At 42.3% G+C, this 25,116-nt stretch overlaps 1 protein-coding gene across 4 annotated transcripts in view; it reads right to left on the bottom strand.

The window, feature by feature from the left end:
- Positions 1 to 2,707: 2,707 nt before the first annotated feature.
- The window catches only part of polrmt (polymerase (RNA) mitochondrial (DNA directed)), a 47,347-nt gene continuing 24,938 nt past the window's right edge, over positions 2,708 to 25,116 (bottom strand). Inside the window, exons 15-21 of one of the 4 annotated variants that reach the window (XM_031868272.1) lie at positions 24,838 to 24,951; positions 16,814 to 16,866; positions 13,505 to 13,603; positions 13,021 to 13,093; positions 10,984 to 11,075; positions 9,067 to 9,140; positions 2,708 to 3,597 (exon numbers count right to left, since the gene is read on the bottom strand). In XM_031868272.1, the coding sequence (XP_031724132.1) occupies positions 3,524 to 3,597; positions 9,067 to 9,140; positions 10,984 to 11,075; positions 13,021 to 13,093; positions 13,505 to 13,603; positions 16,814 to 16,866; positions 24,838 to 24,951 (579 nt within the window). In that variant the 3' untranslated portion in view covers positions 2,708 to 3,523. Of the gene's footprint in view, positions 3,598 to 6,385; positions 9,141 to 10,983; positions 11,076 to 13,020; positions 13,094 to 13,504; positions 13,604 to 16,813; positions 16,867 to 24,837; positions 24,952 to 25,116 lie in introns of those variants that run through there. The other 3 variants (XM_031868275.1, XM_031868273.1, XM_031868271.1) reach the window with 3 other exon arrangements.

Here is a 25,116-nt window from a genome sequence, read left to right as displayed (position 1 = left end):
ACACACACACACACACACACACACACACACACACACACACACACACAGCACCACCTGTCTCTCGCTCCCTCTCCACGGCGCTCCCTCCTGCTTCCTCTCCCCTCCTGCTGACAGGGAACTCTGGCACCACTTGCTCCCTCCCGGACCGTCTGTACACTCCGCTCCGCTGCTAGAGCTGCTGAGTGCCGGCCACTCGTGACGCCACGGGGCAGCAGATAGGCCGGGGTGAACCCGGGAACCTGGCAGGGAAATCAAAGTGCTCTCAGTGAGAGTGAGTGGTCTAGCTATCGAAGAGTGGCTTCAAGCTCTGGCATGCCTGGCAGATAACGGCTGACACCTCCCTGACCCCTCTCTGATGTTCCTGTGGCTGGAAGAAAGCTGGTTATGTACGCAGGTGTGGTGTCATTCAGAAACACACAGTGCAGTCACATATCACACCAGCAAACATTTAATTCAAACGTAATATACAGTTGTGTGAAAAAGTGTTTGCCCCCTTCCTGATTTCTTATTTTTTTGCATGTTTGTCACACTTAAATGTTTCAGATCATCAAACAAATTTAAATATTAGACAAAGATAACACAAGTAAACACAAAATGCAGTTTTTAAATGAAGGTTTTTATTATTAAGAGGGAAAAAAAATCCAAACCTACATGGCCCTGTGTGAAAAAGTGATTGCCCCCTAACCATAATAACTGGTTGGGCCACCCTTAGCGGCAACAACTGCAATCAAGCGTTTGCGATAACTGGCAATGAGTCGTTTACAGCGCTGTAGAGGAATTTTGGCCCACTCATCTTTGCAGAATTGTTGTAATTCAGCCACATTGGAGGGTTTTCGAGCATGAACCGCCTTTTTAAGGTCATGCCACAGCATCTCAATCGGATTCAGGTCGGGACTTTGACTAGGCCACTCCAAAGTCTTCATTTTGTTTTTCTTAAGCCATTCAGAGGTGGACTTGCTGGTGTGTTTTGGATCATTGTCCTGCTGCAGAACCCAAGTGCGCTTCAGCTTGAGGTCACGAACAGATGGCCGGACATTCTCCTTCAGGATTTTTTGGTTGACGGCAGAATTCATGGTTCCATTTACCACAGCAAGTCTTCCAGGTCCTGAAGCAGCAAAACAGCCCCAGACCATCACACTACCACCACCATATTTTACTGTTGGTATGATGTTCCTTTTCTGAAATGCCGTGCTACTTTTACGCCAGATGTAATGGGACATACACCTTCCAAAAAGTTCAACTTTTGTCTCGTCAGTCCACAGAGTATTTTCCCAAAAGTCTTGGGGATCATCAAGATGTTTTCTGGCAAAACTGAGACGAGCCTTTATGTTCTTTTTGCTCAGCAGTGGTTTTCGTCTTGGAACTCTGCCATGCAGGCCATTTTTGCCCAGTCTCTTTCTTATGGTGGAGTCATGAACACTGACCTTAATTGAGGCAAGTGAGGCCTGCAGTTCTTTGGATGTTGTTCTGGGGTCTTTTGTGACCTCTTGGATGAGTTGTCGCTGCGCTCTTGGGGTAATTTTGGTCGGCCGGCCACTCCTGGGAAGGTTCACCACTGTTCCATGTTTTCGCCATTTGTGGATAATGGCTCTCACTGTGGTTCGCTGGAGTCCCAAAGCTTTAGAAATGGCTTTGTAACCTTTTCCAGACTGATAGATCTCAATTACTTTGTTTCTCATTTGTTCCTGAATTTCTTTGGATCGCAGCATGATGTCTAGCTTTTGAGGATCTTTTGGTCTACCTCACTTTGTCAGGCAGGTCCTATTTAAGTGATTTCTTGATTGAGAACAGGTGTGGCAGTAATCAGGCCTGGGTGTGGCTAGAGAAATTGAACTCAGCTTTCCAAAGATGTGATAAACCACAGTTAATTTATGTTTTAACAGGGGGGGCAATCACTTTTTCACACAGGGCCATGTAGGTTTGGATTTTTTTTCCCCCTTAATAAATTCATTTAAAAACTGCATTTTGTGTTTACTTGTGTTATCTTTGTCTAATATTTAAATTAGTTTGATGATCTGAAACATTTAAGTGTGACAAACATGCAAAAAACTAAGAAATCAGGAAGGGGGCAAACACTTTTTCACACAACTGTAAATCTGGCAATATTCCACACTGTCTGTCGTGCAAAATAAGCATCACTTTTTAATGTCTATTTCTGGCAGGGGCGTCGTTAGGCCTAGTTTAGGGGGGCTGAAGCCCCCCTAAAATGTTCTTCAGCCCCCCCAAATAATTTGGCATTATTGGCTTTAAAAAAAAAAAAAAAAAAACTTTTTTTTTTTGGTGATGTCATTAAATTAAACTATTGTTTCTCACATGGACAAGTTATTTATAACTAACATGCTACATATGTGCGTGCGTTCTGGTTTGTATGTTTTCTCCCCCTTCAAATTACAATCCAATAGCCATCATCATACTTAACGATATAAAGTTGACACTGTCAGGTCCATTCTCCATCCATTGTGTGCGGTCCCTTTAAGAATTAGGATTTGGGAGTGACGCGGATATTCTTTATTTAAGAAAAGTTCATATTTGCGTTGTCAAATTTCACTATGACCCTCAAATTCTGTCTCTTGTGTTATCATATACTAAATGCAAGCAAAACTACAGAGCAAAATCACACTCTTTCTGATTGAACCAATCTATGAACTGTCTGAAACAATGGATATCCGCTGCCCCAAATAGGCCCCAAAAAAAATTGCCGCGCACAAACATGCCACTCCCCTTGGGGCTAAGCCCCCCTTTCTTTGAATCCTAGAAACACCCCTGATTTCTGGTCATGGTGGGCTTGAGCCTATCCCAGCATGCTTTGCGTGTCAGTCAGGGAAACACCCCCGAACCCCCGCTATAACACAGATAAGAGGGACACTCACCTTTACACTTATGAGCAATTTCAGGTCATCTAGTAGGACTGTTGGCAGAAAGCAGACCACCTGAATGACTTCACACAGAAACAGAATGATGTGACACTGGCTGTTACCCACCATGCAGGAAGGGACTTCCTTTGTTAGCTTGAGCAGCAAAGTGTCAAATGTCTACTGAAGCTTAGTGATGTGAACAGACAGTGATTTTTTTTATTGTTTTCACCTTGTGAGTGTGTGTCATCAAGGCAAATATGTGGTCCTGGAGACACGTACTGTATCAGGAACTACCTGAGAAATTTTCCGTACTTTGCCAGGTGATAATAGATTAATAGGTTTGTGGACTGATTTTTTTGACGATGGCGTCACAACCCTGTAAGATGCAGTTAAAACACTTTACAGGTGTGTGGAGTTGAGATCAAAAGGAGGGCAGAGTTTAAAGGTGGGTGGGGTTCGAGCAAGGGCGCCGGATGAAGGGGGGGGGGGGGTTATGGAAGTAGGGAAGGGACAGATTTGGCAGCTGGTGAAATCCAATTGCAAGATAATCTCTAGTTTAAAAATATGTTTGGAAAATCGGAGCATGAAGCTTCACCTTAGAAATAATAGCTTGTTTGAATTTTAAATTAAGGTCCACTTACAGTACTTGTTATGGAGGATTGTGGCCATCAGTGCTCGTGTTTTCCAGAGATTTCAGCTGCATCCCCAGTCTTCATCAGCAGCAAACAACTCAGCAAAATATCTGCGGATGAAGGCAGTTGAAAGCTCTAGTATGTGGACTTACAACTTGTTTGAAATCTATTCAAATTGCCAGATACGTCACATATTAGCTCCTGTTAAAATGAACATAACCTTTGCTTAGCAGACACTACAGTAATCATTTTAATCAAAGGAGAACAAGAGAAAGAAAGAGGATAATTAAACAAAACTGCACTTTTTACTGTGGCATAAAAATTAAAATTAAAATCTAAAAAATTGAGGTCAGACAGAGACGGTGAAGAACTAAAACATCCTGTCTGCTGTAAATCTGTCTGCCTTAAATATTATGAGAGACTGAATTTAAATTAGATGCACGTCAAGAGAATTTTGAACTGCACTGCTTTGGACTTGAAGCCTCAATCAGTCAATAAGCACATTTATGATGGCTGGCATGTCACAGATGTTCAGTTGAAAATGAATGCAACAAAAACAAGGACAGGAGACATCAACATATAGACGCCAATCTCAGTGGGCTCAAAGGGGATTATCATTATTTTAAAGGAAGTCAATAATCACATTTTCTTCTCTCTCTCGTCAGAACCTTTGCACTATAGATTTCCCCACCCAAACACAGAATCATCATCAAAACAACACGTTAATCTCTGGAGACGACTCGTAATGGAAAGTATCGTGGCTATTTCCTGCTACAAGCTGTGCTCCATTACCGCAGCGCTCCGATCTAACAGCAGACATCCTTGGAATCACCCCAGAGAAACTGAGACAGGCCCATCAAGCCTCTGCTGTAAGGACATCTTCAATATCCGGTTCACTCCCTCGGCCAAAGTCAACGGTAGTTTACGCTGAAAACACGCACGTCATCACAATTGTCTTTATGTGTTCCCTGAACTGCCCCTCTGCACTAACACTGCTACACGTTCTGCCATTTTATATGATGTACTGCCGGTATTTTAGAGCTAATTCAGAGCTGCCACAGAGTCCCAGCTATTGATTGAGACACTTAAACCCTCAACACCCATGAATCCCCCCATGACGACTCCTTAGTATGGAGCTCAGCTCATGTAGTGTAGCACTTTTTTTATTTCTCAGCCGTGCGTCAGAGGTTAAGTTGTGAAATGTTATAGGCCTATGTGTTAAGTATGTGAGATCCTGAGAGCTCTGCCCTTGAAAACAGGCCTTAAAGAGCTGAGAGGAGGGGAGACACACTGGGCCGACGCCTGCTGGAGGAAGACCTTGGCATTTAGATGGTGGCAGGTTCAGTGTAAACTTTACAAAAAGTGAAAGAGTCGCTTCTTCAGCTGAGGGGAGAAAAATAAGGTTAAATACAATGGAAATTATGGTTTTTAAGGGTGATGTGAAATACTTTCTTTTAGAATTACACAAGAAGATCGATATCGCTCTCATGTCTACAGTAAATGTGACACTAGCTTAGCTTAGCATTAAAGTCCTGCACACACTGGGAATTAAAACGGCTAAATTTAGCAGATGAATAACCACAATCAGAGGATCTGGAGGCAAAAATAATGAGTGTGAATCTTCCTCTTTAAGTTCAACTTTGGTGAACAGTAACAATAATTTGCAAAGTTGACAAACGGCACCAAACCTTTTAGGTGACAGAGAGCATGAGTCCACAATAGAGGAAGCTATCAGCACCGTGTAACTGTTCTACAAAAGAGCAATGGTTTGCAGACAGTTACAAGACAAGAATTTATGGTATAAATATGTTGAATCTTTTGAATAATCTGTGTGAAATTCATCGTCCCCTTAGCTATGCTAACGAGCTATGCTAACAGTCAGTTAGCAAGCTCGATAGCTCTGACAACTTTGTTTTTATAAGCAAAATGCCAGGGGGAAGTCAACAGTGGAGAGAAAACAAAAAAGAACCCAGAGAAGCTATTGTGAGTGACTGGTGCTGCTAGCCCGACCAAAACCAGCATTTGAGTTACACAGTCAGCTAGCCAGGCAAGCTAGCTATTTCCCTCTGGTAAGCTAAGCTGCTACTTGCTTCATATTTAGAATATACAATTCAAAGTTGTAATTTCTTACCTAACTCTCTGCAACAAAGCAAAAAGTGCATTTCCCATACTGTTAAACTACTCTTAATACACAAAACAAAAGTTTTAGTTTTCTGGTGCTGTTAAAGGTCGGCATTCATTTGAAATGTCTGTAAACACGAAAGGAAACCAGGTTATATTATCAATTCTAATCATGTGAGAAACACACAAACCTTTCATTTTCAAACTTTTACATTAACACACTGTGTGTTTGTGATTATACCTGTAAATTCAAAGAAGAGTTCACTGTAAAGTCATTATGCGATTGCTCATATTTTTTCTTCCAAAATAGTAAAATAACTGATGAAAGTCACAAGTCACGCCTCGTGCGCGTCATAAAATATGAGGAGCATCTCCATGTGTGTGGCTCCATGCAAATCCTCTGAAAACCTACAGTCTAATCAGCACACTAGAGATTATTTCCATTTCATTACATTGCCACTCAGCCAGCTTTGTTTGGCTGAGTCTACGTTTGCCTTTGAACATCAACGGCACCTTTTGTCTGAAACTGCTGTAACGTTTCCAGCAATGATCAGATAGCACTTCTGCTATTTTTACTTCTAGTTGCGGCACTGGCCCAGAAAAATAAGATCCGAGTTGATTAGTGAAGCCTGCGAACCCTTTGTGGTGCATCTAAAAGGACGCCTTCATCTCGCGACACACAATAGAACTGAAATATGCAGATATTACTAAATAACAGGCTCTCATTCATCCTTTTTAAGCACACCAAGAATACCAGCTATTTCTTTGAACAAGGAGACATTTTAAGATACTTTTATTTTAGGGCAATTGTCAGTCACTCTGAGAAGGTGAGAATCAAGAGTGCAACGGGACACAATGCAGGCTGAGATCTCCCATTCCTCTGAGAGTCCTGTATCCCACGATGTCAGTGTGTGTCTCATTTCCTCTCAACCGTCTCTTCTCCAGACAATGCTTAAATATTGTGTCAGAGAGCATCCTGTCATCCAGTAAGTGATGGACTCGATGATCGGGTGGGATAGTCGCAGAGGTAGGTCTTCGCAGCATGAAAATGCACACACACACACACACACACACACACACACACACACACACACACACGCACACACACACGCAATTACAGCTCGTAGGTGAAAAAGGTTATTGAGCAGCAGAAGTGCTGAGTGATGGAGTCCGTATGCCTCATGCGCGCGCACACGCACGCGCACACGCACACACACACGCACACACACACACACACACACACACACACACCTGAATATGGTCATTATAAGAGGTGCTTTTCACTGATTGAAGTCTTAACATTCCCATCCGGTGCTGATTCCCTCATCATTTCGCCTGGATGAGTATCCCGTCTTCCCGTCCTCCCTTCCCTCAGCCCACTAGTCAGTTAATCAGGTGAGTTCACAGTGTGTTAGCACTCTCCAGCAGCTCCAGCCAGCCTGCGGACCAGGAGGCGGGCAGGGCGCGGCCGGATCAATGTCCTGATGTCTGAGGGAGAGAAAGCCAGCCGAGACCCGGGGGCATGTAGCATCCCTCCCGGCTGGACTCTGTCAATTCCACTCATCTCCCTCCGCTGACTCGGACCTCATGAGTCTCTCAGCTGAAGAAATAAGTGGACTCTTTCACCCGCTGGAGATCAAAATCACCTAGAGAGGCAAGAGGCGAGGTGTCAGAGCAGGTTTAAGTTTGTGGACAGTAGTTACAGAAAGTAAAAGAGTCAATACATTAAAAAGTTTGAAGTGATGTTGGAACTAGAGGAAGACCGACAGACCATGACCATCAACACTGTCACTGAGAAAGAAGATGCACTTTTGTAAGGTTTCAATTCATGTGAACTCTTGAAAATGAAATGATACATCTCATATTGATTTAATCTGATACAAAATGCATTTTTGACAATTTGATTAATCTTCTATTTGTTCATTCTTCAATGTGGTTAATGATTCAATTAAGGAAACTGCTAAGAACTGCAGGATGTTTGTAGGATGTAGTTTGTTCTGAGATATAGTCCAGGGAAAAGACTCTTGAACTTTAATATTAATCTTGGCTCTGGGATGAGGCCCTGTCCTCTTTGCCTCTGTGACAGCAGACGACAGCAGCAGAAGCTGAAGCCTGAATTATTGAGGAAAGGCCATGAACACTTTAAGAAGAACATTATGTCGATATGAAAGCTTAAAGTAATATACTGAGTAACCAACAGTAATATTTAGGTTACTTGTCAAATCTGTTAATATGCTTATTAATATACAGCCAGGAGCTCCAAACTTTAATCTAATCCAAACAGTATGAGGTTGTACTTTCTATCTTGTATTTTTATGAAGTTACTGTGTTTTGTGTAAGAATATTATGTAATCATGGTATCACACATACAGACCATGATGACATACTGTACTGCATTGTGTGATAAAGAGTAGTTTTTCTTACCTTACCTTCTTCATATAAAAAAATGCCAAAGTAAAAATGTTGGTATTCAAAAGAGAAAAGACATGAACTTACAGCTTGCACTACTCTAACTTCCTTATCGTCATTAAAGTCAGACCCTCGCTGTTGAAACACAGTAATGGCTTTAAGTTATTCAGTGAGCTCTCCAGACCTTGTTCTCCCTCACTGTGGTCGTAGATGCACCTGATTCATCTGAACTCCTGCTGGATTAAACACAGTGAAACCCGATTCACTTTATAACAACTTCAGGATCCTTCATAGCGAAGATTATAGTCGATTTTAGTCTATGGAGAGTCATACTGAACAGTGAGCACCGGTAAACACAAGGACACACAGGCAGCCCACAGGAGCCCACCTGACTGGTCTCAGCCGTATAAGCTGATTATGCAGAGGAGGGACACAATTAACAGTAATCAATTTATACAACCCAGCTGTCGGTGCCAAGCAGACAGTAAGTGTACAGATGGAGATTGAGCGAGGGGTTACGTAACAGCAAAGCCTCCATCCAGCTGACTGACAGAGAGAAATGCTGCCTCTCTACCTCCACTCTGGACAACAATAGACAGACACTCGCAGTGGCGTCCAAAGAGGCTAATCTGGATCTGCTAGTGGCCAAACATGGCAGACATGAATACACCCCTGACAGAAGCTGAAAATTGTTTTTTTTTACCAAAACTCAGTGGCTTTTTATATTTGAATGAGCAAGCTAAATACCCTGTGTGGGCAACACAGACAGCAAGACAACTAGCTACAGACAATGAGATAACTATATAAACAATAGGCAACAACAATTAGCAATTATAAACCGGGATAGAAAATACAAGGATTGCACAAGAGCCCAATTCAATAACATTCCTGTCGTTTTCTGCTAACCTCAGAAAGAGCTTCAGGACATACAAGTTCACTTCTATCCAATTAGTAAAGAAACAGCATGCTGCATGTTGGCCCTCTCAAACAATAGCCCAGCCCGAGCGAGGCCAGTTGTTTGGGGGCCAGACAGCTGCATAAAAACTGACCTGTCTGGGGCACTTTGGCCAGCAGCAGCATCAGCCTCCTGTACTCCTGGTACTTCTTGTTCTTGGCCCCGGTCCTGTTACAAACCAGGACAACAAACAAACAAACAAACAAAAAAAGTTTAAAATAGGAGCATGTTAGTGTGTCTAGAAGTGCCGAGTCAAAGACAACAGCACTTTCTGAGTTTCAGCCCTCGTTCAAGTGGCCTCATCTGCCGACTTATTTAAGTAGTTAAAGCTCTGCAGGAGGTTCACACTTGGATGTCACATTCGAGCTGTCGAGGTTACACACGAGCCAGTGCAGCCAGTCATTGCCTTTGAATTAGCACATAATTCGTACTTCTAATGTGAAGTGCTAGAGGTGGCGCACCGCACCTGTCAATGTGTGAGATGTGACTGGTACACTCAAAAATAGCCAATGGAATATTTTACCAGCCACCGTTGTGCCTGTGTGACGATGACATAATGTAGAACTTTTTACAGACTGCTGGTACCTTAAAAAGTTGAAATAAATGCTCACACTGACAATGTAAATGCTGATGTTAAGCAGGTGGTTACCATCGTCACCGCATGCTAAAAAGAGCTAATCAGCGGTAAACACAAAGTACAGCTGAAGCTGAAACTAATGTCATTAGTTTTGCAGGTATTTGGTCATGAACATACACAAAAGTATTGGATAAATTAAAAATGTTGGCGCTAGATGTAAAGTTAAAGGTTGACCAAAGTTTTTACGATTCATCCTCAGGGGAACATGAATGTTTCAACCTAATTTTAGCGCAATCCATCAAATAGTAGCAAGAATCTTTACCCCCTTAACTACAAATGTCAACCTCATAGTAGCACTCGGGAAAAGGTCAGGGGTCACCAAAGTCAGAGAGATTCATCCTGTGGGGACCATGAATGTTTCAACAACATTGACTGGCAATCCATCTTATAATTGAGATTTTTCAAGTTGTGGACCGACTGACATTACCTTCCCGAGGAAAAACAGTATGGTTGTCACAATAAAATAAATGCTTCAAAATTCAAACACTTAATACATTGTAAGGTCTAATAAGCAAAAATAATCCATCTAAGGAAGAAGTTAAATTATAATCATATTTAACACATCTTGCTGAAACTGTAGGGAAGGTTAAATAAATCTATTCAGTTACTCATTGCGACAAGGGAAGGAATCCAGAAAGCCTTTAGATTCCCACGCGTCTTTCTCTCCGTGGTGCCTGGAAGAATGAATAATGCGTTCGCAAGGCTTAGGGAGCATTAATGTGCCTGTGAGCGAGGGAGGGAGACAGACAAAGAGGACCGAGGGCTGCTGTGGAGTAAAGGCTGGAGAGAAGGTGTCCAATTATCCCAGAGAGAGAAAAACACAGTCAGATGATGAGCGTAACCCAGCCTGAAGCCAGCAAGACAGATGTACTGAGAGAGAGAGAGCGAGCGAGAGAGGGGAAATCATTCTTGTATCTAATGTTTCAGATAAGCGGAGGAAAAACCCTGGTGTGCCAACATAACCTTTACAATCTTATAATGTCAAATGTGTGTGCACCTTCTGTTTGGACAGTTTTATAATGTATGTACATGTAGGAGTCGCATGTTCAGTCGATACCATAAAAGTCCACAAAGAGCCGACAGTGTTGTTTAGACAGACAGAGAGATAGACTGGTGGCTGTTATGTGAATAAGATACACAGATTGCAGATGGGGTAATTAAGGTTGAAAATATTACCTCATAACTATCACATAAGATTCAGCAAAAGATACTGTATGACAATAATTATGTGTACCTGAATAGGAAATGCTATAGAAAAACAACAGTTTTTCATCATCATAAACCTGAACGATAACCGACCACTGTGTTGCTCCTTAGACTTCATGTATGTACACGTATGCGAGTGTGTTCCTGCGTGCAGGTGTGTAAACTCACGGGAGCCCGGTGCAGTATTTCTGCAGCAGGAAGTTGGACAGCTCCTGAAGGATTGGCTGGCTGTGCAGGGCGACAAACTGTTCCCGACAGACCTGACAGGAGGAGGAAGAGGCAGAGAGAAGCGTACTTGGAGTTACTCAAACCCTTGACCGACAAGATTGAACACCTCTACTGTGGCTGTACGGAGAGGTCAGTGTGTAAAACAGAGGGTAGAGTGTGGATTTGATTTACAACGCTGCAGTGCTGACACACAACACAAAACCTTGAAGAAAGAAGGGCCATTCATTGTGCTGCAGGTTATCCGTGATCATACAGAAGAGGATAAAGGGCGTGTGAAACATGTATTTGAGTTAGATATTCCTGAGATCTAAACAGCAGTCTATTCAGATTACACTAAACATGACAGAAACAGACTTGAAGTGCAAAAAAAAAAAGCTGCCCAGCATCCGTGAGATGCATCAGTGTGAATTAATACATTTAATAAAATTGTTGTGAGTACTGACAAATACAGTTGTGTGCCTCCGACAACCAGTCAAGTTGCAGTTTATATCAGAGACTGGCCAAAATGTCATTTTATCCGCATATCAATTCTTATGTTATGAGCAGAAACTTGTTTTGTGGCCTTTGACCACCAACTTCTAATCAGTTCATCCCTGAGTCCAGGTGGATGTTTGTGTCTTAAATATAGACAGTAAATATATTCAAGATCTCCTATAGTATGGTATGAGTGCAAACCTCTCATGCTTGCTGTGTGTACAAGATTGACTCAAGGGAAATTACAAGTTTTTAATCCAAATTTTTTGCAAGTTTGTTGTTGTGTTGGCCGCATCAACATAAACAGTTGGTGGTGCTAATTGGGTGCCATTAAACCACTGTAGAAGAAGAGGGGGCAAAGAATAAAAAAGGATCACCAGATTAGTTTTCCTCAGGGCTGCTATGATTTCACTTTAGCCTAGCGTTAAAGCTTTTTTCTTTATAACATTCTTGCGAATTTTCAAGCCCTTCTAATGTGTTTTTATGTGCAAATTGAAAATGTGCATAAACACAGGTGGATGGAATTGCAGGATTTAAAAAGCATTGTGAGAGCCATGCACACACAGTAGCAGTGTGAGCTGTCTTACCGATAACACGTCTCTCTTCCGAACCAGTTTCTGTGCAAAACTATCCACAGCTTACTAAAACCCACGAGAGCTTTGTGCAGTTCAAACAACAACAGACACAATCTTCATGTTTATCTTCTCATTAGCTCTCAGTCAATCTGATGGTTTGCACACATCTCACAGTGACATCACTCAGAAACCCGGCTATACTGGCAGCAGGCAGGTTCAGAAAAAAGAGGGGGGGGGGGGTGAATCAGGATGAGGATCAGTCACCATTAAAATAAAGACCTTCTTGACGTGCTTAGGTGTTGACTAAGATATCGAATGCCCCTCTTCTGCCTCTCTGTTCAATTACCGGCGTAATGAGGAAAGCGTACGCACACATCAAGAGAATATGAGAGACAATAAATGTACTGAGAGGGAACTGCTTCATTGGTTGTAACTCCTCTGAGAGTGGATGAAGACATAAAACTGTGACTGTGCTCTGAAGCTACATCTACAGAGAACTGGGTCTTTATGGTAATTCGATCCATTTTATGCTACGCTGTGTCTCAGTCTGGGCATGTAGACAAGCTAGTTTCAGTCATTTATTCAGGCTCTATCTGATGGTGCTACCTGCAAGCCAGCAGCCTGCAAATGTATGAAACTGGGAGAATATTCAGTTTGTTTAACTGGCTTTAACAAAGCTGATGCTACGTTAGCACAAGCACAAGGGATGTTACAAAAAAAAGGAAATCTGGATGTAAAGGCAAGAGAGAGGCAGAGGATCTGAATCACACGTGCCACCGTAAGCTTCAATCAATCAGCAAAAAAAAAAAAAAAAAAAAAAAGGTAAATTCTAAACCGTGATGATAGACCGACAGGATGACACAGCTCTGAAAGGATGCTGAAGATGAGGAATGAGTGAAAAGAGAAAGGATGTACTGTAATGGGACACCTTGTTCATGGTGTCCACAGTGAGGGCGTGGGTCCAAAAGCAGTCGTGAACTGAGATGAACGTCAGGCCGGCACTGAGATGAGAGGAGAAGAGGAGGGGTGAAGGGAGTGAAACCAGAAAAAAAAAGAGCATTGAAGGCAGAGCAGACATTAAAAATGCACAACGATAATTACTAAATACCCTGGCGGACGTTCATTCAAATCATGTGTGAGTTCTCACACCTGTCAAGAGGCCCGGTCTGTGAATTGAGCTAACGTCACAAGGCATATCATACAATGCTTATCTGAGGTGATAATTGCATTCAAGATGAGAGGGTACATTGACAGAGCTATTTGAGGTCATGCATACGTGGAGAGACAATGTCAGAAGCATATTACAGACTGCCTTTATAAATCAAATGACACCAAGAGGAGAAAAAAAAGCATCTGTGTAATTTGAGGTGTTCCAGATATCCATGCTGTAAGTACAGTATGTTGAAGGGTACCTATAGCAGTGGAGAGCAGTCAGCATCATGTGTGTAGAGTCCAGAGAGTGAATGAAGTTTGGCGGGAAGGCATTCTTCTGTTTAACTGTGTCTGGCCTCCTGTGAAGGGACAGAAAGCAAAGTACAGACATTAGAATATGTACTTTGCTGCTTTCTAATACAACATGGGACGTTTCAGCCAACTTATTCCACACGACTGAAGTGGCCTCGTTACGAACTTCTCTGGTAATTCCCTGTGAGACTGTTAACAATCCTATATTTTGATTCCCTTTTTAGGTTTATGCACTAATCAGGAGACAGCGCATGTTAATAAGAATTGCATTAAAACCCCCTGTTCTTTGGAGGATGTTTTTAAGTCAGACGTTACAGCACATTTACTGGTGAGTGAAAGTGGTCGTGGCTTAGCGAGTACAGAGCTGTGGTTAGATATGGAGCTGTAGAGGACCGCTAGACTCCACAGACACCTCCCTCACACTCATTGCTAGATCCAAACACTAAAGTCTGACCTTTTGTAAATCACTTTGCCAGCTCCTGTAGCCCATAATCTAACAAGAGCTGTTTTATATGATGGGCCTGGTTATCTAGTCGCCTCAAACCACACGGTTTGTACACATTTATAAACAGCAAAGCTACCCCTCTGCCCTTGTCGACAGTCGTCGTGCTATGCTAAGCTAAATGTCTAACTCACCACCAGAAAGGTGCATGTTAAGAGTTACTGAGGAACTTTTATCTGATAATGAAACAGGCTCAGCTTCATCCGGAAAGAGGGGTTTTCTAAAGGGACTCCGGCGCTCAGGAACACTACCACTTCCGTCCACAGGGACCGCCAACATCAACACTAAATTAAAGTTCCTTGTAGTAGCTTAAAGTAAAAGTTTAACAGTTTTTTTCCCAGTTTTTTTTAATCACTTTTTCAAGGACAGAAGCAGGACTGTCACAATAACTACTTCTGTTAGATGATTTATTGTCCCAGAAGTAATTGCGATAAACAATATGGTCATTTTAAGACCATTTTATGCCAGAGATATAATAATAATACAGCAATGCAAATACACTGTCTGCGCAATCCCCAAGTCTTATAATGGCGGGAGATGCTTTTTATGGAAACACAACGGCCAATATCGAGGTCAGCAAAAGTGATCAAGATCAAGTCTATGTATTGTACGATAAGTTGATAACGTAATTATCGTGACCTAGTTAAGGCTTGTATTAGGAAGTCATAGTAACAGAATAACATGTGTAGAAAACAACACAAACAGTGGCTGCATCATCGATATTATTACTCACAGCTGTGCTTTCCCTGCTATGACAATTCTAAAGGACTGATTTGAAAAAGGTCTGTTTGTGCAAAATAGATTTCAACATCAATACCTATGTTCTGCTATGTGACCCTCATAGTCAATATGAGAGCACACACATATAGAAGTGACAGAAAAGCAACAGTACAAGGTAATATGAATGCAGCACTGCTGCTACTGGTGATGGAACTGGCAGTGGAGGGGAAAAAAAAGCATCCAGCCAATCTGTATACCATGTTCCCATTACCCTGAGCCTGTGCCATTCAAATCCTCTGGGCTGCCACAGACCAGAACGCTCTTCTAATGGGAATGGTGACAGAGCGGGGAGAGCTTGGGCCAAACCCAAAGCTAAAACACACACACACACACACCGGATGCCTGTCTGTCAGTCTTGTTTACCTTCTGTCCGCTTTATTTTTGGCTAGGGAATGTTAGACTTTTATCAGAGCGCCTTTAGTTCTGCTGTGTCGGGCTTGAGCTGAACAAAAACAAGATTCCTAGAGATTTATTTGCAAGCTCGCTCAGCTGTCTGCACTTAGGACGAGACTGTCTTTTGTCTTTTCCCTACATGTACACACAAAACAAACATGTCACCTTTATCTCCCGTAGGCGTGACAGGAAAGCAGCAAAGTCAGCACTCTAAGGGTTAGCGAGCACAGCTCTCTAAAGTGTAACTGTTCTCCCTATAGAGCTGATGGTTCACTTCGGTTCACAAGAGATGATGAATGTTGGCATAGGGCTTAGCATTTAATGTTGGTTTAGAGGCCCGGATAATCAGCCGTCCCCTAAAGACGAGAGGGACGGAGGAAAGAGCAAAGAGAACGAGGGCTTCAAGGCTGTCACTACCCCGTCTGCGACTATTTATATATTTAGAAGCTGGACGAGCTTTTTTAGGGTCCTTAATTACAGCGGGTGCGCCTGTGTGAGCTCCCGTTTTGCATGTGTGGACGGAAAAGCCGAGGAAAATCGACCATGGCGATTGTGTCAGGTTTGGCTCAGAATGTCAGCCTCTGAAACACTGACGCTTTCCTCTAACAGCGAATTTCAAGTTTCAAGCGAGACGGCCTTTCTGAGAGGCATCCCGCCCTCGCAGCTTCAACTCCCCTCCACCCCTCCCTGCTGCTCTGGCTGCTTTTTAAAGAGCTGGATCTGTACAGCGCTGTAGATGTCAGATTGAGGACGGCTGTCAGTCTTCGTCATATCTGTCTTCAGCGCTCTCACTCCCGTCTTCCCTCGACTTTCCGTCTCTGTCTCTTTTTGTCCTCCGCTCACCTCTATCAGTCGTCTCTTTTTAAACTCTATCTACACATTTTTCTCTCGCCTCCCTGCCACAGCAGTCATTCACTGATCCCGAACTAGCACGTATTCAAGGAACACCATAAATCACAGTCTGCATGTTTGATGTACAGTATGTTGGTGCCGTCTCATCTTAGATTCTTATTTTAGCAGTAATTTGATTTTCCAGTATGTGTTGTACCTCCATAATGAAGCTTCTGGACAAGAGTTTAAACTACTTGTTGAACTAATTTCAGTTTGCAAAGACCCATTTAGATCGCTTTGCTTTTAATGGTTTTCCAAACACCTCTGATGCCATTACCTACTTTATGACAACTGCAAAGTTACATCCAAGTTTGAGTAGGCAATTAGTGGAAATAGCCAGTGGAGAAAGAGCTTTTGTGCAGCTGAAAATCTAGTTTTTGAAAATGTAAGCTAATTGCCTCCAGAGAGCTCTACTTTCTACATCCATTCACCTCTAAAAGCTACACCGAGAGTTGTCAAGCTGTCTGCACTACATTATAGAAAACTGCAAACTCACTAAAGACACAAAACCAAGACAAAAAATGTCCTCCTCTCATCAGCTGTCTGCTGCCTTTGTTCCGGGTCACTAATATGACACTTCAGCACAAAATGTCAATGAGCAAGAATGAGAGAATAAAGAAGTTTTTTATCTGCTGTGGGTCAGTTTCAGTACGAGAGCAGAGAAACAGATGTTAGTTGCAGGACAACTTACTCTTTGGAGTCATGGCTGATCTGGAGGTTGATGTGTTGCATGGTACTCTTCAGCTGGAGAGGCAAAACAAAGACAAAGAAATGAGTGGGATAATCATCTCAATCCAGAAAAAAAAGGTCTTGAAATGTTTAAATGTCTGTGACTAGAACCCCAAAATATTCAACAACAAAGAAAAGCAGTAAATCACATGGGAGAAGCTAGAAAGGACATATATTTGGCACATTTGTTTAAAAATGACTACAATGATTTATCGATTATGAAAATAATAATTTTCTGTTGATCGTCTAATTGATTTATTGACTAATCGTCTCAGCACTACAAAATGATGTCATCTAGTCATACTGTCATATACTGGAAACACATTTTCCCTTTGAGGCAAACATCAAACATCAAGAGCTTAAGTCATAAAAATGCACAAGAAAATATAATAAACATTTAGAGTTTTAAATTGGACACTTTAACCTGTATGTAGGGTATTGAACGACATCTTGCAAAAACTGAATGAAGAAAAACAGCAAAAAATAAATAAATTTCCACACGATGAGGCATTCAATAATAGTAATGCAATTTGCAATTAATTAAATGAAATGCCCGGTTCATTACACGAGAGTCCCGTAACATTTTGCAGACCACAAAATCAACACAACAAAACCATAGCTGACATGAGTCCCTTCACCTAAAGGACATTTCCAAATAAGTAATCAAGCCAAACTTAAATCCATTTTTAATTTGTTGCCTCAGGTTGACTCATCACTTTCTCAACCTAATTGAAAGAATTCAGGGTGAAAGTCAATAAATTGACAAACGAATCATGCTTGATAACACATATAGAAGAAGATCTATAACCACCGTTCCATCTGTCCATCCCTCTTCCAGCTGCTTATGTAGGTCAGGGTGTCACACGGTGGCAACGTGAGGCCGCAGAGACTCAACGCAGGCTTCATGAACCCTGTGTGGTTCAAAGGTTCACCTCTGCTTTACTGGTTAAAAATAGCTGTGGTGGTCTTTGTAATGGCAGCTATATGCCTTTAATGGAGAATTAAACCCAGTGTCAGATAGATATTATATTTCCAAATGGGTATTAAATGTTATTATAATAAATGTTATTATTGTTAGTATTACTATTTTACTTTAGTATACTAGTATAGGAATATTATCAAAACAACCCTAATGACCAATCATCAGTGGAAAAGGCCGGACATATTAGGCACAGCACTATACTTGCTAGTCTATACACACTCAGAAGACATCAGGCAAATACCTGCCTTTGATCTCTGCTGTTTTCTTCATAGCATCATTTTTTTTTTTTTTTTTTTTACACGCTCTAAGACCAACACCAAAGCCTTTAGTTCCTAGTGGGGGGAAGACTTAGCGCTCTAATCTCCCAAACCTTGAGGGTCCATCCAGTTAGCTGTGCCAAAGCATCTGTGGCAGGGCAGTCTTTCCCTGACACCTTGGATCCGTGCCGGGGTGGGAACGACGGGCTACTACCAGGAGCGAGATATGACCGGCAGCAGGAGGCCAACGGCTCGGCAAGGTGACCATGAGTGCGTTTACCTTTCATTCAGCCTGAACTAATGTATCGGAGTGTCTCTTCTTCTGTCGCTCTGTCTGAACACGTTTTCTTTTTTCCTCACCGATGTCGCTTTGATGCGGAAACGTTTTGCGATTTCAATTCAATGATACTCGGAGCGCTGTACTCCAAAAAACCAAAGTGCTTTTATTGTGAAAAGTCATCAGACATTTCTACCATTAGTTACTGACCAGATTTACCCACAATAATATAAAGTAATAGAAACAAATCATTTCCTTTTGGGCAGCATGACTGCTTAGTTGTTAGAGCCGAGCCTTTCAGTGTGGGCCTTACATGTGTTTGCATTAGTTAGAACAGGCGGAAAGAAAAGTGATGGATTAACTCATACAAGTTGTTGGTTTGCTTTGTACTACCATTGACTGGCTCCGGCTGTAAACTCTGACAAATTTTCCAAATTTGTTGCTGAATAGAGTCTTTGAATTAAACTCCTTTATTGTCCGTAATACAAACAAATCCTCCTAACAGGAGTGCATGAGACAACAGCTGTTTTGACACCCTTAGGAGCCTTTAAAAACCGTGTTGGGTGCTAATGTACAGCTCTTATATTTGATCTTGCTTGCTTCTCTGTGGGATGAAGGACACAGAAGCCCTTTGAAGTGCACATCCCTCCGCAATCTGAACTAGTCCCCATTCCACTTGGTGCTTTTTCTTAGTCTATAATCACCTCCTGGAAAGCTGGAAACCACACATTTCATGTGGGATGCTCTCCATATTGCTGTTATGGTTTTAAGAGGCAATATCTAATGGGCCCTGATGGGGAGGTACTTTCCTTTAAAAAGGGGGAAAAAATGCACCCTAGAGCAGAATTACACAGTTCTATTTCAATGATTCAGTTTATTGATTTTAGTCAGCATCGACGAAAACGCTGAGCTGGAAATTGGGGCATCAAGAACGCCATTTATAATGAAATCAGGTGACACATTTTGAAATTGGTCCATTGACATATTGGGTCATATTGAGTGTGTGCGCTCACTGAGCGTTTGTTTGAGATATTACATCCTGAAGAGTGTATGAGTGATGAATGTAAGACATACACCATATCCCAGTAAAGTCGGCATGGGTGCCGTCAGGTTATGTAATAGTTTTTTCATTACTCGGTGTCTGCAGAGCAGCTCCAGGATTTGTCTCTCTCTAAATGTCTTCTCTTCAAGTTCTACACTACAAAGAGTCCACATAGAATATTGAACAAATGAAAACTTTGACCTGATGATGACGGTAGATGAAAAGATACGAGATACAATGCTATTGTAATTCGCCTCGAGGGTGGCTTGAATGTCTGCACCAAATCTAATTTAAAAAACACTCAACCTCGTGGTGGCGAATCATTAAAATGTACTGTCTGAGAGTGATAAATGTTTGTCCAAAATGTAGGCCAATCCATCAAGTAGATTCTGAAGTAGTGAAAAATTTGACCTGCTATGAGCGCTCGTGGAAAAGTCAGGGGACCATCAAAGCCAGTAGGATTCATGCTCTGGGGACCATGAATATCCGCGGCAAATGTCACGGCCATTTATCTAATAGTTGTTGAGATATTTCCCCCGACAACCGAAATTGCCAACCTCATGACGGTGCAAGAGGAGAAGTTGTTTGTTCAGTATGATTCATCCTCTGGGGACCATGAATACCTGCATAAATGTATCATGGCATTTATCAAATCCAATAGTTTTCGAGATATTTCAGTCTCAAACAAAGTGGTGGACCAACCAACCGATCCATTGAGCCACGCCGCTAGCTGTATGAAAATAGTATTAGTATAAAAATGACTCAAATGCATTAAGACATTGTTACAGATTACAATTTTCTTATATTTTATCTTCTACTTCTCAGAGTAGAACAAGATGGAGGTGCTTTGATGGGAATAAGACACAAAATATACATACTTTTCTGTCAATAATATTACTATGACAGCCTAGTTGTAAAAATGAAATATTGTAATTATTATATATTAGGGATTAAAGTTACAGGTGCTGGTTGAAAGTACATTAAAGCTAGCTTAAAGGAGCCTGCGAGCTACTGGGTTTGGACATTCCAGTCGAATACTTGAAGGTTGCTGTGTGATGAATGACAGAATCACACAATCAAGAAATGGCTTTAAAAGAAGCGTGGAGTGGTCCTGCCATGGCTGCTGTCTCATCCATCATTGCTCTAGGTGGACTTGTGGGTGGAATCTCTCCATCATCCTCCTCTTTACAGCCGCTGTTAGTGTGCTAACGGATAGGTTAGAAAGAGAGAACGCTGCGACGCAAAAAGGTGCGAGGGTGAAAGAGATGGAGGTTACGTTAGATGTGAGTAATGGACTGCCACACTGTAAATGAGGTCACTATCCCACACTAAACCCCTGTTCATTATAATGCATATGTGCATGATTTGTGTACACGACCTGGCTCAAACCCAGAGGCTGTGATGAATGAGACCTTGGCGAACACTGCTGTGTGTCCGCGGGGAATAGGCTTCTGTAGTCTAAATCACATGAGAGTGGCAGCACAGATGGTCATGGATTCAACAGCCATCACTAACCACATATACGCCGTGCTGCCAAGAGGGGAATCCCCATTCATCACATAGTGGTTAATAACACGCGTCTCTTCCATTGAAGTGGATGCAGTTTATTTTCTCTGCTGTTCCAGGTCACCTGGTCCTCCCCCTCGCCTTCTCCCCACTGAAGACAGCTGCAGACTCTTTGACACTGACGCACACCCCTGAAGCACACCCCTGAAGCTCGCCACACTTACACTGACCTTTTCCAAACCTTCTTGCTGTCAAACTTTCTTTTTCTTCCTCTCGGGGATGTCCTTGAAACGCAAACTGCATTCATTATTTCATCTCAAAATGGCACAAGATTCTGCAAGATCACCAAAACTCCATGCTACCCCTGGGAACAGCTGGCTTCTGTTCCACGGCAAAAGGAGGCATGGAGGGCATGACGACGACATTTAGAGATACCGAGTTCCCCAGAACTAGAAAAGCAGACTCTCTGTATAGAATTGGAAACTTTCTCCAGGCCCGTAGAATCAAAGGAAAAGTAGACCAGACAGAAGCGTATATCATCTTTTTGGCCAAGAGATGCTAAATGCCCACAACGAGACTCAAACTGACCAGCAGACGACCATAAAGAGCTGCAAAACAACCACAAAGAGACACAAAACAACATCGAACGGATGCAGAACTACAGAGAGTCGCAATCTACCAAAATAACTCAGATTGACCACATAGCAACAACAAACAGATGCAAAACGATCAAAAAGAAATACAAAATGACCACAAACTGTTTCTCTTCCAGTTTGGGTGTCTTGCTCCTATCTAGGAGCGGTGAGTTCCTGTTTTGTGTGTCTGTCCCCAGGAGACCCATTGTCTCATAATCCCTACATCATTAGGAAGATTGTTTTTTTTCTAACCTTTATTTAAAGGTATTAACTCTTACGGCTTAGACCACATCATACTAAACTCTCAATGTTGACAGTGGACCATATTGCTACTTGTACTGTACCAAAATGATTAGCACAATGCCAAACTCTCCACCAATCACAAGCAAAAAGCAAAACCTCACTGCATCTTTCCACACAGAGGACATTAGATAACTCAGCTTTTAGTCACGCTATAAACTCACAAATCCAGCTGACAACTCCCGTGTGTCACCATCCCCTGAGAGTGAGATCTCACTGTAACCTTGCATGGGAGGGGAGGATGAAAAATAAACATGGAATATGAGCCAGAGTGACCTCTGATCCAATTAGTATCTCCCAATCCTGTTAAGCAGCCTCCCTGATGTATGTTCAAGCTCCATTCAGCTACTCCATTCTACTTTAATTTCCATCAGCCGTGGAAAATACTCGACTACACTGGCCGGCATTCGTACTCATCTCCGTATGCACACGGAAAAGGACCAACAAACAGAAACGCTAAAAGATACACAAACATGAACACGCAATCTTTTCTGATTATGTGTGAGTGTAGCTACTTTCTCTCCCCTTATTGGTTTTCTGTTTGTGCATCACACTTCATCTTCCTGTTCTATCGAGAGTCTAATTACTAATGACCCCCAGAAACATTGTGGCCTTGGATTTAAGAGGCAGAGAGGAGACTGGGAGATTGAATTTAATCCAGCCACGCAGGGAAAAAGGTGACCTTTCTGCAAAGTTTAAATTGTTGTTGCCCAATGATGCAACTGGATTAGAGAATTATTGACGGGGATGAAAAAAAGTTATCTGTGAAATGTAAGCTAAAAACCTCATTCATCCATGAAGTTATCATCTCATTCATCATCTTTAGGCCTTGAAAAAAAACGCACATGCTAATCAGCTTCCTTGTCCCTGCTGGACATTAAAAGAAGCTGATCAAATCAAAGCAAATCGGCCTAACACATCGACACTCTCTCATCGAGAGAGAGATGCACCCTCAGGGGACCCGCCATCTGTCACCCTCGCTCTCATGCTCCTTCTTATGAGGTGTCACTGCTCCTCTAAGCCAACTGTCTGCTTGATGTCATTATAAAGAGCAGGCGGCATGCTGGGCCAACCTATCAGCGAGCTGACTGCATGTGCTGGGCATACGCTATATGTCCGTCTCTCCTTTCACTTAGTTAATGACCTTAAGGATATAAAGGGCAACATGGATTTCATATACTCATCACACATACACACACACAGAGCATGTTATCGGCAGATGTGCTGGCACACGGACGTGTTATCTCACAGACTCGTTACTGTCAGGACCTCCACAGTGACGGACAACTCTAGTGACGTTGTTGAGCTCCATTAAAGCTGAGGCACTCACAGCAATCACAATACACCATCAGCGGTGCACTCCCGCACCGAACCCATCGTACATTCCACCCGCAAGGCATCCTGTACTTAAGCCGTCATGATGGATTGGCTGTCTTGCATGTAAGAAGACTGAAACAATAATTATTTTTTAGAGAGTTGGAGAAGAAAAAGACAGAAGACTGAGGGAGGGGAATAAAGAGGGGGGGGGGGGGGGAATTAAAAGAGCAAACACAAAAATAAGAAGTGAATTATTTAGGTTTTACCTAAAAATAGTTTGAGGTCAACACAAAGGGATGAGTAGTGGACACAAAGCCAGACAACATAGCTTTTTGCTTTGAGGTATTAGTCTGTGAAATAGCTCCACTGAGCCCTGACAGGTAACCAGTCTACATGTTTCTACGTGTTCAGATAGAAATCCTGACCCCTTTTTGAAAACCTGGACATCCAAGTGAGTGTCAAGTGCATCCAGTCAAGTTCCCATTGACAAGTATCTATCTGTTGAAAACAGGCTGATCCAAATGCATGCAGAGTAGTTTGGGCCTATGCTTGTTGAGCCTTGCCAAAGCACAATGAGTTAAGCAAAATTTGTGGGCAGGCTACACGAGGACGACAGCTTGCTTCTCTCAGCGGCTCAAAACGATGAATTTTAACAAGATGTATAGCTCGTTATATGCTGACAGCTATTACACAAACTGATGTTCTTTGTGTTGTTATATTTGTGGGTAAATACTCATTGGACTGTTGGATATGCGTGTTAACCTACTGAACACCTCTGACTTAGAACCAACCAACCGACTCACAGCAAACTGGCCACCAATGATTTATCATCAGCTTCATCAGAAATTCCATCAAAGTCCAATGAAATATAATGAGTGGGAATTGCACTGTGAAATTATGATTATAGTCAAAATGATAATCCAAAGCATCTCACTACCTCGCGGAAATATTGGAACAAAAAGACAATGAGGGGTAAAGTTTAAAACATATTACACTATACCCGCACTAAGCTGGCTCTCACAGGGGTTTCCGTTACTAGTCGGTATGTAAACAGAATAATAAATGTCTACCGAGTCAAAAAGGTGTGTACAAAGTGTGCTATGAAGAGGTTCGGTAAGTATTGAGAATGGTATGAAAGGTGAGACTTACAATACAAATTATTACAACCCCCACACATACATTAAGCCGCAGGTGATGCGAGTCCCGCGATTACTTTTCAAGGAAATAGAAGGTTCTGTGTCTGTGTTTCTATAGCGGTCTGAAGACCTGCGAAGATTAGGCAAATTAGTGCGCTGATGTATGAAACAGGAAAATGACACGGGACGAGGGCTGCTGATGGTCACAGGGGTAAACACCAGCTTGTTCATCTAAAAAACACGTTGAACAAAACCAAACCTTTGTTCGCTTTTGTCTTACTGCGAACATAAATCTATACTTGAGTACTTCCTTGTTGTGTAAATGAAGCGGGACACAAGTTGAACCTGCGGCGCAGTGTGTTTGACGAATCAGCGACGGTAATCCCTGCTAACCCCACTCCGAAAGTTCCTGTGCTTTCAGAAAATGCTGGGGGAAACCGACCTTCATCTACAGTAGGTAAGACACCGAATTTGGATAAAGACCTCATTCCGCCCCACTTCAAAACACCCGATTTATCCCTTTAATTTACTTACCACTTGGTTGCGTGTGCGGTGGTAAGGCTGAATGATTGGTAAACCCAGGGGTGTCACCCACTCCACAGTGTGGCCAGACTTTGAGATGAGCCTGGCGCTCTCCGTCAGCCAATCCTGCAACACACGGACGCCAGCAGGGGGAGAGTGAGGGAACACACTAGAGCATACTATAAATATTCAAAGCCCTTCACCAATCAAGAGTGTGAGTCTGCCTATTTGTTATGTTTTGTTATGTGTGTGTGTGTGTGTGTGTGTGTGTGTGTGTGTGTGTGTGTGTGT

Source organism: Anarrhichthys ocellatus, unplaced genomic scaffold (genome assembly GCF_004355925.1).
Source record: "Anarrhichthys ocellatus isolate YVR2014 unplaced genomic scaffold, GSC_Weel_1.0 scaffold42, whole genome shotgun sequence".
Taxonomy (NCBI): Eukaryota; Metazoa; Chordata; class Actinopteri; order Perciformes; family Anarhichadidae; genus Anarrhichthys; species Anarrhichthys ocellatus.
This window is presented reverse-complemented; position numbering and strand designations above follow the sequence as displayed.